Source organism: Anomaloglossus baeobatrachus, chromosome 5, assembly GCF_048569485.1.
Source record: "Anomaloglossus baeobatrachus isolate aAnoBae1 chromosome 5, aAnoBae1.hap1, whole genome shotgun sequence".
Taxonomy (NCBI): domain Eukaryota; kingdom Metazoa; phylum Chordata; class Amphibia; order Anura; family Aromobatidae; genus Anomaloglossus; species Anomaloglossus baeobatrachus.
Genome location: NC_134357.1, coordinates 226,338,524 through 226,350,981, shown reverse-complemented (window position 1 = coordinate 226,350,981; position 12,458 = coordinate 226,338,524). Strand labels below are relative to the sequence as shown.

The window sequence follows — 12,458 nt, the reverse complement described above, 5'->3', positions numbered from 1 at the left end:
TAGAGTGTTCCAGAGCATAGGCGCAGCTCGTGAGAAATCTTGAAGACGGGAGTGGGACGTTCGAATTATTGAGGATGTCAGTCTTAGGTCATTAGCAGAGCTGAGGGCACGGGTGGGGTGATTACAGAGATGAGGGAGGAGATGTAGGGTGGTGCAGAACCGTGGAGAACTTTGTGGGTGAGAGTGATAAGTTTATGTTGGATTCTGTAGCGGATAGGCAACCAGTGCAATGACTGGCACAGAGCAGATGCATCAGTGAAGCGGCTTCAGAGGAAAACTATCCTGACTGCGGCATTCAGAATGGATTGGAGAGGGGAGAGTTTAGTAACAGGGAGACCAATTAGTAAAGAATTACAGTTATCCAGGCGAGAATGAATAAAAATGACTGAGTTGTTGCAGAGTCAACGGTGAAAAAGACGAATTCTAGAGATGTTTTTGAGGTGGAATTGACATGAATAAGCGAGTGAATGAATATGGTTAGTGAAGGAGAGATCGGAGTCAAATATAACCCCAAGACAGCGAGCGTGCTGCTGGGGCGTAATGGCAGAACCACACACATTGGGTAACATTGGGTTTCGGAAGATTGAGGGAGGGAGGAAACATGAGTTCATTTTTTGACGGGTTCAGTTTTAGATGGAGGGAGGACATGATGTTGGAGACAGCGGACAGACAATCGGTTGTATTTTGTAATAATGCAGGGGTGATGTCAGGAGAGTTGGGTGTCATCAGCATAGAGATGGTATTGGTAACCAAATCTGCTGATCATTTGTCCAATAGGGGCAGTGTATAGAGAGAAAAGGAGGGGGCCTAGGACTGAACCCTGAGGAACCCCGACCGTAAGGGGTAGAGGAGAGGAAGAGGAGCTGGCAAAAGATACAGTGAATGAGCGGTCAGAGAGGTAAGAGAGGAGAACCAAGATAGAAAGGTGTCCTTCAGCCCGATAGAGCGAGGCATAGTGAGGAGGAGCTGGTGATCCACAATATCAAATGCAGCAGAGAGATCCAGGAGAATCAGCAGAGAGTAGTGACCATTAGATTTAGCTGTTAAGAGATCATTAGAGACTTTAATAAGAGCAGTTTCAGTAGAGTGCAAGGAGCGGAAACCGGATTGCAGAGGGTCGAGGAGAGCGTTATCTGACAGCGGATTAAACGGGAGTGGACCAATTGTTCCAATAGTTTGGAGATGAAGGGGAGATTAGAGACAGGTCTGTAGTTAGTGGCACAATTTTAGTCCAGGGAAGGTTTTTTAACTAATGGGTGTATGCTGGCATGTTTCAAGGAGGAGGGATATTTTAGTTAGGTGTGAGTAGTGACAGCTGGGGTAACAGATTTAAGGATATATAATCTATAAGGCTACTTTCATACATCCGTTTTTTGCTCTGCGGCACAATACGGCGCTCTGCAGAAAAACCGCAACCGTTTTTTTTGCCGCCGGTTGCGGTTTTTTTGCATAGACTTACATTAGTGCCGTTTTGTGCCGTATGGCCTTGCGTTCGGTCCGTTTTTTGCCGCATGCGGCAGCTTTAGCTGATGCCGCAGCCGGATGGAACGTTCCCTGGCACGTTTTTTGCTCCGGCAAAAAAACAGCATCGCGCCGCATCCGGCCGCTGCGGCGCATTTTTCAATGCATGCCTATGCCGAATGCGGCGTGATGCGGAAAAACCCGCATCCGGCCGCCGCATACGGTTTCTTCCACTGCGCATGCTCAGTAGCATGCCGCAACCGGAAAAAACCTGACGGGGCACATGTAAAAACTTATGCAAAAGATGCAGTGTTTTCGCCGCATCTGTTGCATAGGTTTCACAGCCGGATTGAGCCGCACTGCTCAAACCGGATGTGTGAAAGTAGCCTAACATGAAACGGTCTTTCACAATCTGGCTGTTTCTCACCCAGTTTAAAGTTGTCAACACATTTGTTTCTTTTTCAATTAATGACAGTGTTTCAACCTACATATGAAAATGATCAATGTCGTGTGTATGAGTAATTATACCAAACACATGACTATAATCCTACAAAATTCCTGACTGTATGCAAGCACACTGAAGGGAACTGATGCCGTTTTGAAAGCAATTGATAGGATCTAAATTTTCTTTCTTCGGCGCTCTATTGGGAGACCCAGACGATTGGGTGTATAGCACTGCCTCCGGAGGCCACACAAAGCAATTACACTAAAAAGTGTAAGGCCCCTCCCCTTCTGGCTATACACCCCCAGTGGGATCACTGGCTCACCAGTTTTCTGCTTTGTGCGAAGGAGGTCAGACATCCACGCATTGCTCCACTGTTTGTAGTCAGCAGTAGCTGCTGGCTATATCGGATGGAAGAAAAGAGGGCCCATATGGGGCCCCCAGCATGCTCCCTTCTCACCCGCGGTGGTGCTTGTAAGGTTGAGGTACCTATTGCTGGTACAGAGGCTGGAGCCCACATGCTGTTTTCCTTCCACATCCCCTGGAGGGCTCTGTGGAAGTGGGATCTTGCCGGCCCCCAAGCCCTGGGGCCGGGCTCCATCCACAGACCCAGAGAACCTGCTGGATTTGGAGCGGGAGTGCCGTTCAGGGACAAGGCCCTGCAACTTTCAGGTACTCTGTGTCCCCGGCAGGCACGGACACTCTCAAGGCTTGCTGAGCGTTATAGTGCGCCGGGGACAGTAGCGCTGTGCGCTGGGGTTAGGTCACTGCAGCTTTGCTGAGTGACGTTACATGTTGGGAACTACTGCGCCGACCGCTACTGGAGCGGCGGCGCAGCTGCGACTTGTGGTGCGCCGGGGGCTTTGCGCCGACCGCGCTTTTACGGCGGCGGCGCTTCTAACTTTAGCCCCCGGCTTCTGTGGCCTAGCGCCGCTTCGTTCCCGCCCCCACCCTGTCAATCAGGGTAGGGGAGAGACGCTGCTCAATTGGCAGCGCCGAGGGCTGGAGCTTTATTTACATGCTCCAGCCCTCTCACTAGGCACAGTGGGAAGCAGGCTTCCCGCTCTTCGTCTGTATACGCCCAGGGCCCGCCCCCCCTCTCCACAAGGACGCCGGCAGCCATTACACATGCGGTCTGGCTGGGGAAAGGCAGCAGGCTCTGGGAGACCCAGACTAAAGGGATTTCGGCGACCACACACCCGCTCCTAAGCGGGCGGTAAGCTGCACTTTAGTGCTGGCCCCACTAGTGCCTCAGTGTTATATTAGTGTACTTTTTTCTTGGTACCATATATATATATATATATATTTGCACTGTAAGGTCGCTTCTTGGCTGGACACCCTGTACTGCTCTGAGGAGGCAGCAACATGTCATCCGCAAAACGCAAGGGTGCCAAGGCACAGGCTGTGTACACTGTTTGTACTGCATGTGGGGCTAATCTACCAGCAGGCTCCAACGACTCTCATTGTGTGCAATGTTCAGTCCCAGTGGCACTTCGTCAGCCAGAGCCTATGGTGGTAGTGGCCCAGGCAGAGACGCCTGTGAACCCTGCCCCGGTGACGGGGACAGACTTTGCAGTTTTTGCTGATAAAATGTCTGTGACTATGGCAAAAATCCTGGAGACCTTGCAGTCCAGGCCAGTTGCTCAGACCATGGACACTGCTGTGTCTATGCTCTCCGGTCCCCCTCAGTTGGAACTAATCCGTACTTCAGGGGGGTCTCAAGCATCACAGGCTGAAGTCTCTGACTCAGATGACAGTCCCAGGCAGCCTAAGCGAGCTCGCTGGGAAAGACCCTCCACGTCATCACACTGCTCAGGGTCTCAGCGACAAGAGTCTCTCTGTGATGAGACTGAGGACGGTGATCAGGATTCTAATCCTGAGGCCCCTCTCAATCTGGATGCCCCTGATGGTGACGCCATGGTTAATGACCTTATATCGGCAATTAATAGACTGTTGGATATTTCTCCCCCAGCCCCTTCTGCAGAGGAGGCAGCTGCACAGCAGGAGAAGTTCCATTTCCTATATCCCAAGCGTAAATTAAGTGCTTTTTTGGACCACTCTGACTTCAGAGAATCGATCCAGAAACACGACGCTCATCCAGACAAGCGTTTCTCTAAACGTTCTAAGGATACCCGTTATCCTTTTCCCTCTGAGGTGGCCAAACGCTGGACCCAGTGTCCAAAGGTGGATCCCCCAATTTCCAAGCTTGCGGCTAGATCCATAGTCGCAGTAGAGGATGGCGCCTCACTTAAAGATGCCAACGACAGACAGATGGACCTTTGGTTGAAATCTGTCTATGAATCTATCGGCGCGTCGTTTGCTCCAGCATTCGCGGCCGTGTGGGCACTCCAAGCTATTTCAGCTGGTTTAGCACAGGTGGATGCTTTCATACATCCAGCAGTGCCGCAAGTGGCGTCCCTAACTTCGCAAATGTCTGCGTTTGCGACCTATGCTATCAATGCTGTCCTAGAATCTACGAGCCGTACCGCTATGGCGTCCGCCAATTCTGTGGTTTTGCGCAGAGCCTTGTGGTTAAAGGACTGGAAAGCAGATGCTGGTTCCAAAAAATGCTTAACCAGCTTGCCATTATCTAGAGACAGACTGTTTGGTGAGCCATTGGCTGAAATCATAAAACAGTCCAAGGGTAAGGACTCTTCCTTACCACAGCCCAGAGCAAGTAAACCTCAACAGAAAAAGTGGCAGTCGAGGTTTCGGTCCTTTCGAGGCTCGGGCAAGGCCCAATTCTCCTCGTCCAAAAGGACTCAGAAAGAACAAGGGAGCTCAGATTCCTGGCGGGCTCACTCACGCCCCAGGAAAGCAAATGGAGGAACCGCTTCCAAAGCGGCTACCTCATGACTTTCGGCCTCCTCCCTCCGCATCCTCGGTCGGTGGCAGGCTCTCCCGCTTTTGCGACATTTGGCTGTCACAGGTCAAAGACCGGTGGGTAACAGACATTCTGTCTCGCGGGTACAGAATCGAGTTCAGTTCTCGGCCTCCACTTCGGTTCTTCAGAACCTCCCCACACCCCAACCGAGCAGATGCCCTGCTGCAGGCGGTGGACTCTCTAAGAGCAGAAGGAGTCGTGATCCCTGTCCCCCCTCAGGAACGGGGGCGAGGATTTTACTCCAATCTATTTGTGGTTCCAAAAAAGGACGGCTCCTTCCGTCCTGTTCTGGACCTAAAACTGCTCAACAAGCATGTGAACGCCAGGCGGTTCCGGATGGAATCCCTCCGCTCAGTCATTGCCTCAATGTCTCAAGGAGATTTCCTAGCATCAATAGACATCAAAGATGCTTATCTCCACGTGCCGATTGCTACAAAGCACCAATGCTTTCTACGCTTCGTGATAGGAGACGAACACCTTCAGTTCGTAGCTCTGCCATTTGGTCTGGCGACAGCCCCTCGGGTGTTCACCAAGATCATGGCGGCAGTGGTAGCAGTCTTGCACTCTCACGGACACTCTGTGATCCCTTACTTGGACGATCTACTGGTCAAGGCACCCTCTCAAGAGGCATGCCAATTCAGCCTGAATGTTGCACTGGAGACTCTCCAGGCGTTCGGGTGGATCATCAACTTCCCAAAGTCAAATCTGTCACCGACCCAATCACTAACGTATCTTGGCATGGAGTTTCATACTCTCTCAGCGATAGTGAAGCTTCCGCTGGACAAGCAGCGGTCTCTACAGACTGGGGTGCAGGCTCTCCTTCAAAGTCAGCCGCACTCCTTAAGACGCCTCATGCACTTCCTAGGGAAGATGGTGGCGGCAATAGAGGCGGTTCCGTTTGCGCAGTTTCATCTGCGTCCACTTCAATGGGACATTCTCCGCCAATGGGACGGGAAGTCAACGTCCCTGGACAGGAAAGTCTCCCTTTCCCAGACGGCCAAAGACTCTCTGCAGTGGTGGCTTCTTCCCACCTCATTATCACAGGGAAGATCCTTCCTACCACCGTCTTGGGCGGTGGTCACGACAGACGCGAGTCTGTCAGGGTGGGGAGCAGTCTTTCTCCACCACAGGGCTCAGGGTACGTGGTCTCAGCAGGAGTCCACCCTTCAGATCAATGTTCTGGAAATCAGAGCAGTGTATCTTGCCCTTCTAGCCTTCCAGCAGTGGCTGGAAGGAAAGCAGATCCGAATTCAGTCGGACAACTCCACAGCGGTGGCATACATCAACCACCAAGGGGGGACACGCAGTCGGCAAGCCTTCCAGGAAGTCCGGCGGATTCTGATGTGGGTGGAAGCCACAGCCTCCACCATATCCGCAGTTCACATCCCCGGCGTAGAAAACTGGGAAGCAGACTTCCTCAGTCGCCAGGGCATGGACGCAGGGGAATGGTCCCTTCACCCAGACGTGTTTCAGGAAATCTGTCGCCGCTGGGGGGTGCCGGACGTCGACCTAATGGCGTCACGGCACAACAACAAGGTCCCAACCTTCATGGCACGGTCTCGCGATCAAAGAGCGCTGGCGGCAGACGCCCTAGTGCAAGATTGGTCGCAGTTCCGGCTCCCTTATGTGTTTCCACCTCTGGCACTCTTGCCCAGAGTGCTACGCAAGATCAGATCCGATTGCAGCCGCGTCATACTTGTCGCCCCAAACTGGCCGAGGAGGGCGTGGTATCCGGATCTGTGGCAGCTCACGGTCGGCCAACCGTGGGCACTCCCAGACCGACCAGACTTACTGTCCCAAGGGCCGTTTTTCCATCGGAATTCTGCGGCCCTGAACCTGACTGTGTGGCCATTGAGTCCTGGATCCTAACGTCTTCAGGATTGTCCCAAGGGGTCGTTGCCACCATGAGACAAGCTAGGAAGCCCACGTCCGCTAAGATCTACCACAGAACGTGGAAGATATTTTTATCCTGGTGCTCTGCTCAGGGAGTGTCTCCCTGGCCATTTGCATTGCCTACCTTTCTTTCTTTCCTGCAATCTGGGTTAGAAAAAGGTTTGTCGCTCGGCTCCCTTAAAGGTCAGGTCTCGGCGCTATCCGTCTTTTTTCAGAGGCGTTTGGCACGCCTTCCTAAGGTGCGCACATTCCTACAGGGGGTTTGCCATATCGTACCCCCGTACAAGCGGCCGTTAGATCCATGGGATCTGAACAGGGTACTAGTTGCCCTCCAGAAGCCGCCCTTCGAGCCTCTGAAGGAGGTTTCACTTTCTAGACTATCACAGAAAGTGGCTTTTCTGGTAGCGATCACATCTCTTCGGAGAGTGTCTGAGCTGGCAGCACTATCATCCAAGGCTCCCTTCCTGGTCTTCCACCAGGACAAGGTTGTGCTGCGTCCTATTCAGGAGTTTCTCCCGAAGGTGGTATCCTCTTTTCATCTTAATCAGGATATCTCTTTGCCTTCGTTTTGTCCTCATGCAGTTCATCGGTATGAGAAGGATTTACATTTGTTAGATCTGGTGAGAGCACTCAGAATCTACATTTCCCGCACGGCGCCCTTGCGCCGTTCGGATGCACTCTTTGTCCTTGTCGCTGGTAAGCGCAAAGGGTCGCAGGCTTCTAAGGCCACCCTGGCTCGATGGATCAAAGAACCAATTCTTGAAGCCTACCGTTCTGCTGGGCTTCCGGTTCCATCAGGGCTGAAGGCCCATTCTACCAGAGCCGTGGGTGCATCCTGGGCATTACGACACCAGGCTACGGCTCAACAGGTGTGCCAGGCAGCTACCTGGTCGAGTCTGCACACTTTCACCAAACATTATCAGGTGCATACCTATGCTTCGGCGGACGCCAGCCTAGGTAGAAGAGTCCTGCAGGCGGCAGTTGCCTCCCCGTAGGGGAGGGCTGTCTTGCAGCTCTAACATGAGGTATTTCTTTACCCACCCAGGGACAGCTTTTGGACGTCCCAATCGTCTGGGTCTCCCAATAGAGCGCCGAAGAAGAAGGGAATTTTGTTACTTACCGTAAATTCCTTTTCTTCTAGCTCTTATTGGGAGACCCAGCACCCGCCCTGTTGTCCTTCGGGATTGTTGGTTTGTTTGCGGGTACACATGTTGTTCATGTTGAACGGTTTTCAGTTCTCCGATGTTACTCGGAGAGAATTTGTTTAAACCAGTTATTGGCTTTCCTCCTTCTTGCTTTTGCACTAAAACTGGTGAGCCAGTGATCCCACTGGGGGTGTATAGCCAGAAGGGGAGGGGCCTTACACTTTTTAGTGTAATTGCTTTGTGTGGCCTCCGGAGGCAGTGCTATACACCCAATCGTCTGGGTCTCCCAATAAGAGCTAGAAGAAAAGGAATTTACGGTAAGTAACAAAATTCCCTTCTTTGTTCACTCTTTTTAATTTATAAAATAAGATATTAGCGCTTCTATTCTTTTAAGGCATTCAAACTTTTTAGCATTTCTTTTTTCCACATATGCCTAAAACTTGTACACAGTACTGTTTTTATATCCAATTAGATAACAGCATGTAAAAGCAGAGAATGTAATCTAATCGCAACGATACAACTCACAGTCCCAAGGTTTGGAGTAATAAAATGGCCATGATGAAGCCTCACTATATGGATACAGTGGTACCTCGCTTAACGAGTAACCCACTTAACGAGAATTTCGCTTAACAAACAAAGCTTTCTGTAAATTTGTAACCCGCTTTACGAGAAAGCTTTGCTGTGCGAGCAAAATACTCACCTCAGACACTTCCGGTTTCGTCCATCCACCGCGTTCTAGCCCGCACTTGCAGTCCACACAAATACACACAAGCACGCACAAACACACACGCACGCACACACATACAGTATTATGCTCACCTTACCTTCCGTTCCACCGCCGGTCTCATGGTTCTTGTAGTTCCCGGGTACATCGCGACGTGCTCGTGGCGAACTACAAGTACCATGAGGCCGACGGTGGAACGGAAAGTAAGGTGAGCATATAATATGTGCACCATCTGCATCCATAGCAACGAAGCAGGAACTTCCTGGTTCCTGTCACCGCTACTCAAAGGCAGCGCGCTGGCCAATCAGAGGCAAGCGGCTCTGCCTTTGACGTCAGCGCTCAGGCAGGAAGTTCCTCCTTCGTCGTTATGGTAACCCGATACACAGCCTGGCCCCGCACCAGTGAACAGCAAGTCCCAGGAGACCGGCGATGGAACGGAAGGTAAGGTGAGCATATAATATGTGCGTTTGCGTGCGTGCTTGTGTGTTTGTGTGTGTTTGTGCATGTGTGGAATGACAGAATAGGGGACCAGGATGGGACATTTAACTAGTTGTGGAACGAATTGTCAGCATTGCAATGATTTCCTATGGGAAATCTTCCTCTGCTAAACGAGTAACTTGGTTAACAAGCACACTCCCAGAACGGATTGTTCTCGTTAAGCAAGGTTCCACTGTATTTGCTTACCACTATGATACCTGAAGTGTAGTCAAAATAAAATAAAACAAAATAAGTGCTACACTAAAATATGCTCTGACCCAGTGAGACTGATTTCATATACCAAAATGACATTTCTGCGAAATACTAACTGCACATGTGATTTACTTAAGGGAATGGTTTCTGTACCTCATCTGAGACCAGAATGATGTAGACACTAAGACACTATGAATCCAGTGATGTTTTAGTCTACTGGGTGCTGCGGTTCTGAACACAGTCAGAATTTTTAGATTTAGCAATACAGCAGAGCTTAAGCTGGGTTCACACATAGCGACAGCGTCAACGACGTCGCTGTTACGTCACCATTTTCTGTGACGTAACAGCGACCTTGTAAGTCGCTGTTCTGATCGCCGCTTAGCTGTCAAACAGCAGACGCAGCAGCGATCATAACGACACGCGTCGCTCTGCTACATGTGCAGAGAGCAGGGAGCCGCGCTTAGCGCTGGCTCCCTGCACTCCTAGCTACAGTATACATCGGGTTAATTACCCAATGTGTACTGTAGCTACATGTGCAGAGAGCAGGGAGCCGCGCACACTGCTCAGCGCTGGCTCCCTGCACTCCTAGCTACAGTACACATCGGGTTAATTACCCTATGTGTACTGCAGCTACATGTGCAGAGAGCAGGAGCCGGCACTGGCAGCGAGAGTGGCGGACGCTGGTAACGAAGGTAAATATCGGGTAACCAGGGAAAGGTCTTCCCTTGGTTACCCGATGTTTACCCTGGTTACAGCTTACCGCAGCTGCCAGATGCCGGCTCCTGCTCGCTTCATTTCGTCGCTCTCTCGCTGTCACACACAGCGATGTGTGCGTCACAGCGGGAGAGCGACGACCAAAAAATGAAGCTGGACATTCAGCAACGACCGGCGACCTCACAGCAGGGGCCAGGTCGTTGCTGGATGTCACACACAGCGACGGGACGTTGCTGCAACGTCACAGAAAATGGTGACGTGACGTCGATGTCGCTGTGTGTGACACCACCCTTAGAAAGCTGCTCACACCAGGTAGTAGTAGTATAATCTCTCCCTGGCACTTTGACAGCCTACACAAATGTGCTAGGGAGTGATAACGAGTTTTTAGGTTTCGTTTTCACAGCATTCATTTGCAGTAGCAGTGGCCTAGCAACATGATTTTCACATAAGTGCAATTACAGCAATATACAACTAACAGAAATATAACTGTGTGGTTATAAAATAGAATTCCCACCATTTTCTGACAACAGTAATGTATTTTCCTTTGTACGAACATGTGTATGGGCTTGATTTTTGAACCGCAAGCTAAAGTTTTTTCTATATGCCCTGAATGATGCAGCTGGCGCTTGCCATGGATAATGCAGCCATGGGCCCTGCCTCGGATATGGTAATACGGCTGGGACCCTGCCCAGGATATGGTAATGCGGCCGGGGCCCTGCCCAGGATATGGTAATGCGGCCGGGGCCCTGCCCAGGATATGGTGATGCGGCCGGGGCCCTGCCCAGGATATGGTGATGCGGCCGGGGCCCTGCCCAGGATATGGTGATGCGGCCGGGGCCCTGCCCAGGATATGGTGATGCGGCCGGGCCCTGCCCAGGATATGGTGATGCGGCCGGGGCCCTGCCCAGGATATGGTGATGCGACCGGGGTCCTGCCCAGGATATGGTGGTGCGGCCGGGGCCCTGCCCAGGATATGGTGATGCGGCCGGGGCCCTGCCCAGGATATGGTGATGCGGCCGGGGCCCTGCCCAGGATATGGTGATGCGGCCGGGGCCCTGCCCAGGATATGGTGATGCGGCCGGGGCCCTGCCCAGGATCTGGTGATGCGGCCGGGGCCCTGCCCAGGATCTGGTGATGCGGCCGGGGCCCTGCCCAGGATCTGGTGATGCGGCCGGGGCCCTGCCCAGGATCTGGTGATGCGGCCGGGGCCCTGCCCAGGATCTGGTGATGCGGCCGGGGCCCTGCCCAGGATCTGGTGATGCGGCCGGGGCCCTGCCCAGGATCTGGTGATGCGGCCGGGGCCCTGCCCAGGATCTGGTGATGCGGCCGGGGCCCTGCCCAGGATCTGGTGATGCGGCCGGGGCCCTGCCCAGGATCTGGTGATGCGGCCGGGGCCCTGCCCAGGATCTGGTGATGCGGCCGGGGCCCTGCCCAGGATATGGTGATGCTGCCGGGGCCCTGTCCCGCTAATAAAGGTATTTTTTTTTCCTTCAACACACTGGGTGCATACTGAATCTTTCAGCTGGCACACCATGTTTAATTTTACAGCGTCCGAGAATTTCTGTGATATATGCCCAGTTCGTTGAAGGGTCAATTTGTTTATTTCTGAGGGGGGCATAACTTTGGAACAGAGGGGCACAGAAGTAAACAAAAAAAATACTCTTCCAGAATAAGTCTAGCAGCAGATACTCTGTTTATATGAAATCCAGTGAAATGTGCTCTTTAAAAATACAACAGTAACATTTGTTGTCACTTTTTTTCCCCATTACATATTAATGAACAAGTGTTTCTTTAAATGAAGATGTTAGTTTTGTTTTTTTTCCTTTTTCTTTTTCAGTACTGGGCATTCTCTGACATTCATGCAGGACGTGTTTTGACCAAAGTGACAGACGAGACTTCAGGATGTGGTAACCTGACACTTTCTGATTTACAAGATAATTTTGTGTACATGTGCTTAATTTGTTTTATCCAGACCCCTTTATCACCTATCCACCTGATGGGTGATAACTTATTTATCAGTAGGCAACCGACTATTGGGATGTGCACCGATCGGGGAAAGGTGAGTGCAGCACTCGACACCTCCATAGGAAATTAATGGAGTGGTGGTCGAATGTGTGCACTCCAGCTTAATAACAGATAAAAGTACCTAGTTCTGACGATTCGATGGGGTCCCAGTAGTCAGATCCCAATCGCTCAATAATTCTCACTAATCGTATGAATAGATGACTTGTTTTTTTACTGGAGTTTTTAATGCAGATGGTTTTTCTTACAGCTCTCACCTGTGCTCAGTTTCATCCTGATGGACTCATTTTTGGTACAGGGACCATGGATTCCCAAATTAAGATCTGGGATTTGAAGGTAATGTCACATTAAATAAGTATTGCATGTAAATTGATAACATTGCTTACAGAACGTGATCAAAGATGAAAATCTCAAACGGAACCTGTCATTAGATTCATGCTGCCAAAACCACAGGCAGCGCAGCATGAATCAGACATAGGCTTC

General features: G+C 51.3%; 1 protein-coding gene across 1 annotated transcript in view; it reads left to right on the top strand.

Moving 5' to 3' along the window:
- The window catches only part of PRPF19 (pre-mRNA processing factor 19), a 188,489-nt gene that overhangs the window by 158,984 nt on the left and 17,047 nt on the right, over nucleotides 1–12,458 (top strand). The window contains exons 12-13 of the mRNA XM_075347335.1: nucleotides 11,791–11,860; nucleotides 12,226–12,311. Coding sequence (XP_075203450.1) covers nucleotides 11,791–11,860; nucleotides 12,226–12,311 — 156 coding nt within the window. The remainder of the gene's footprint in view (nucleotides 1–11,790; nucleotides 11,861–12,225; nucleotides 12,312–12,458) is intronic.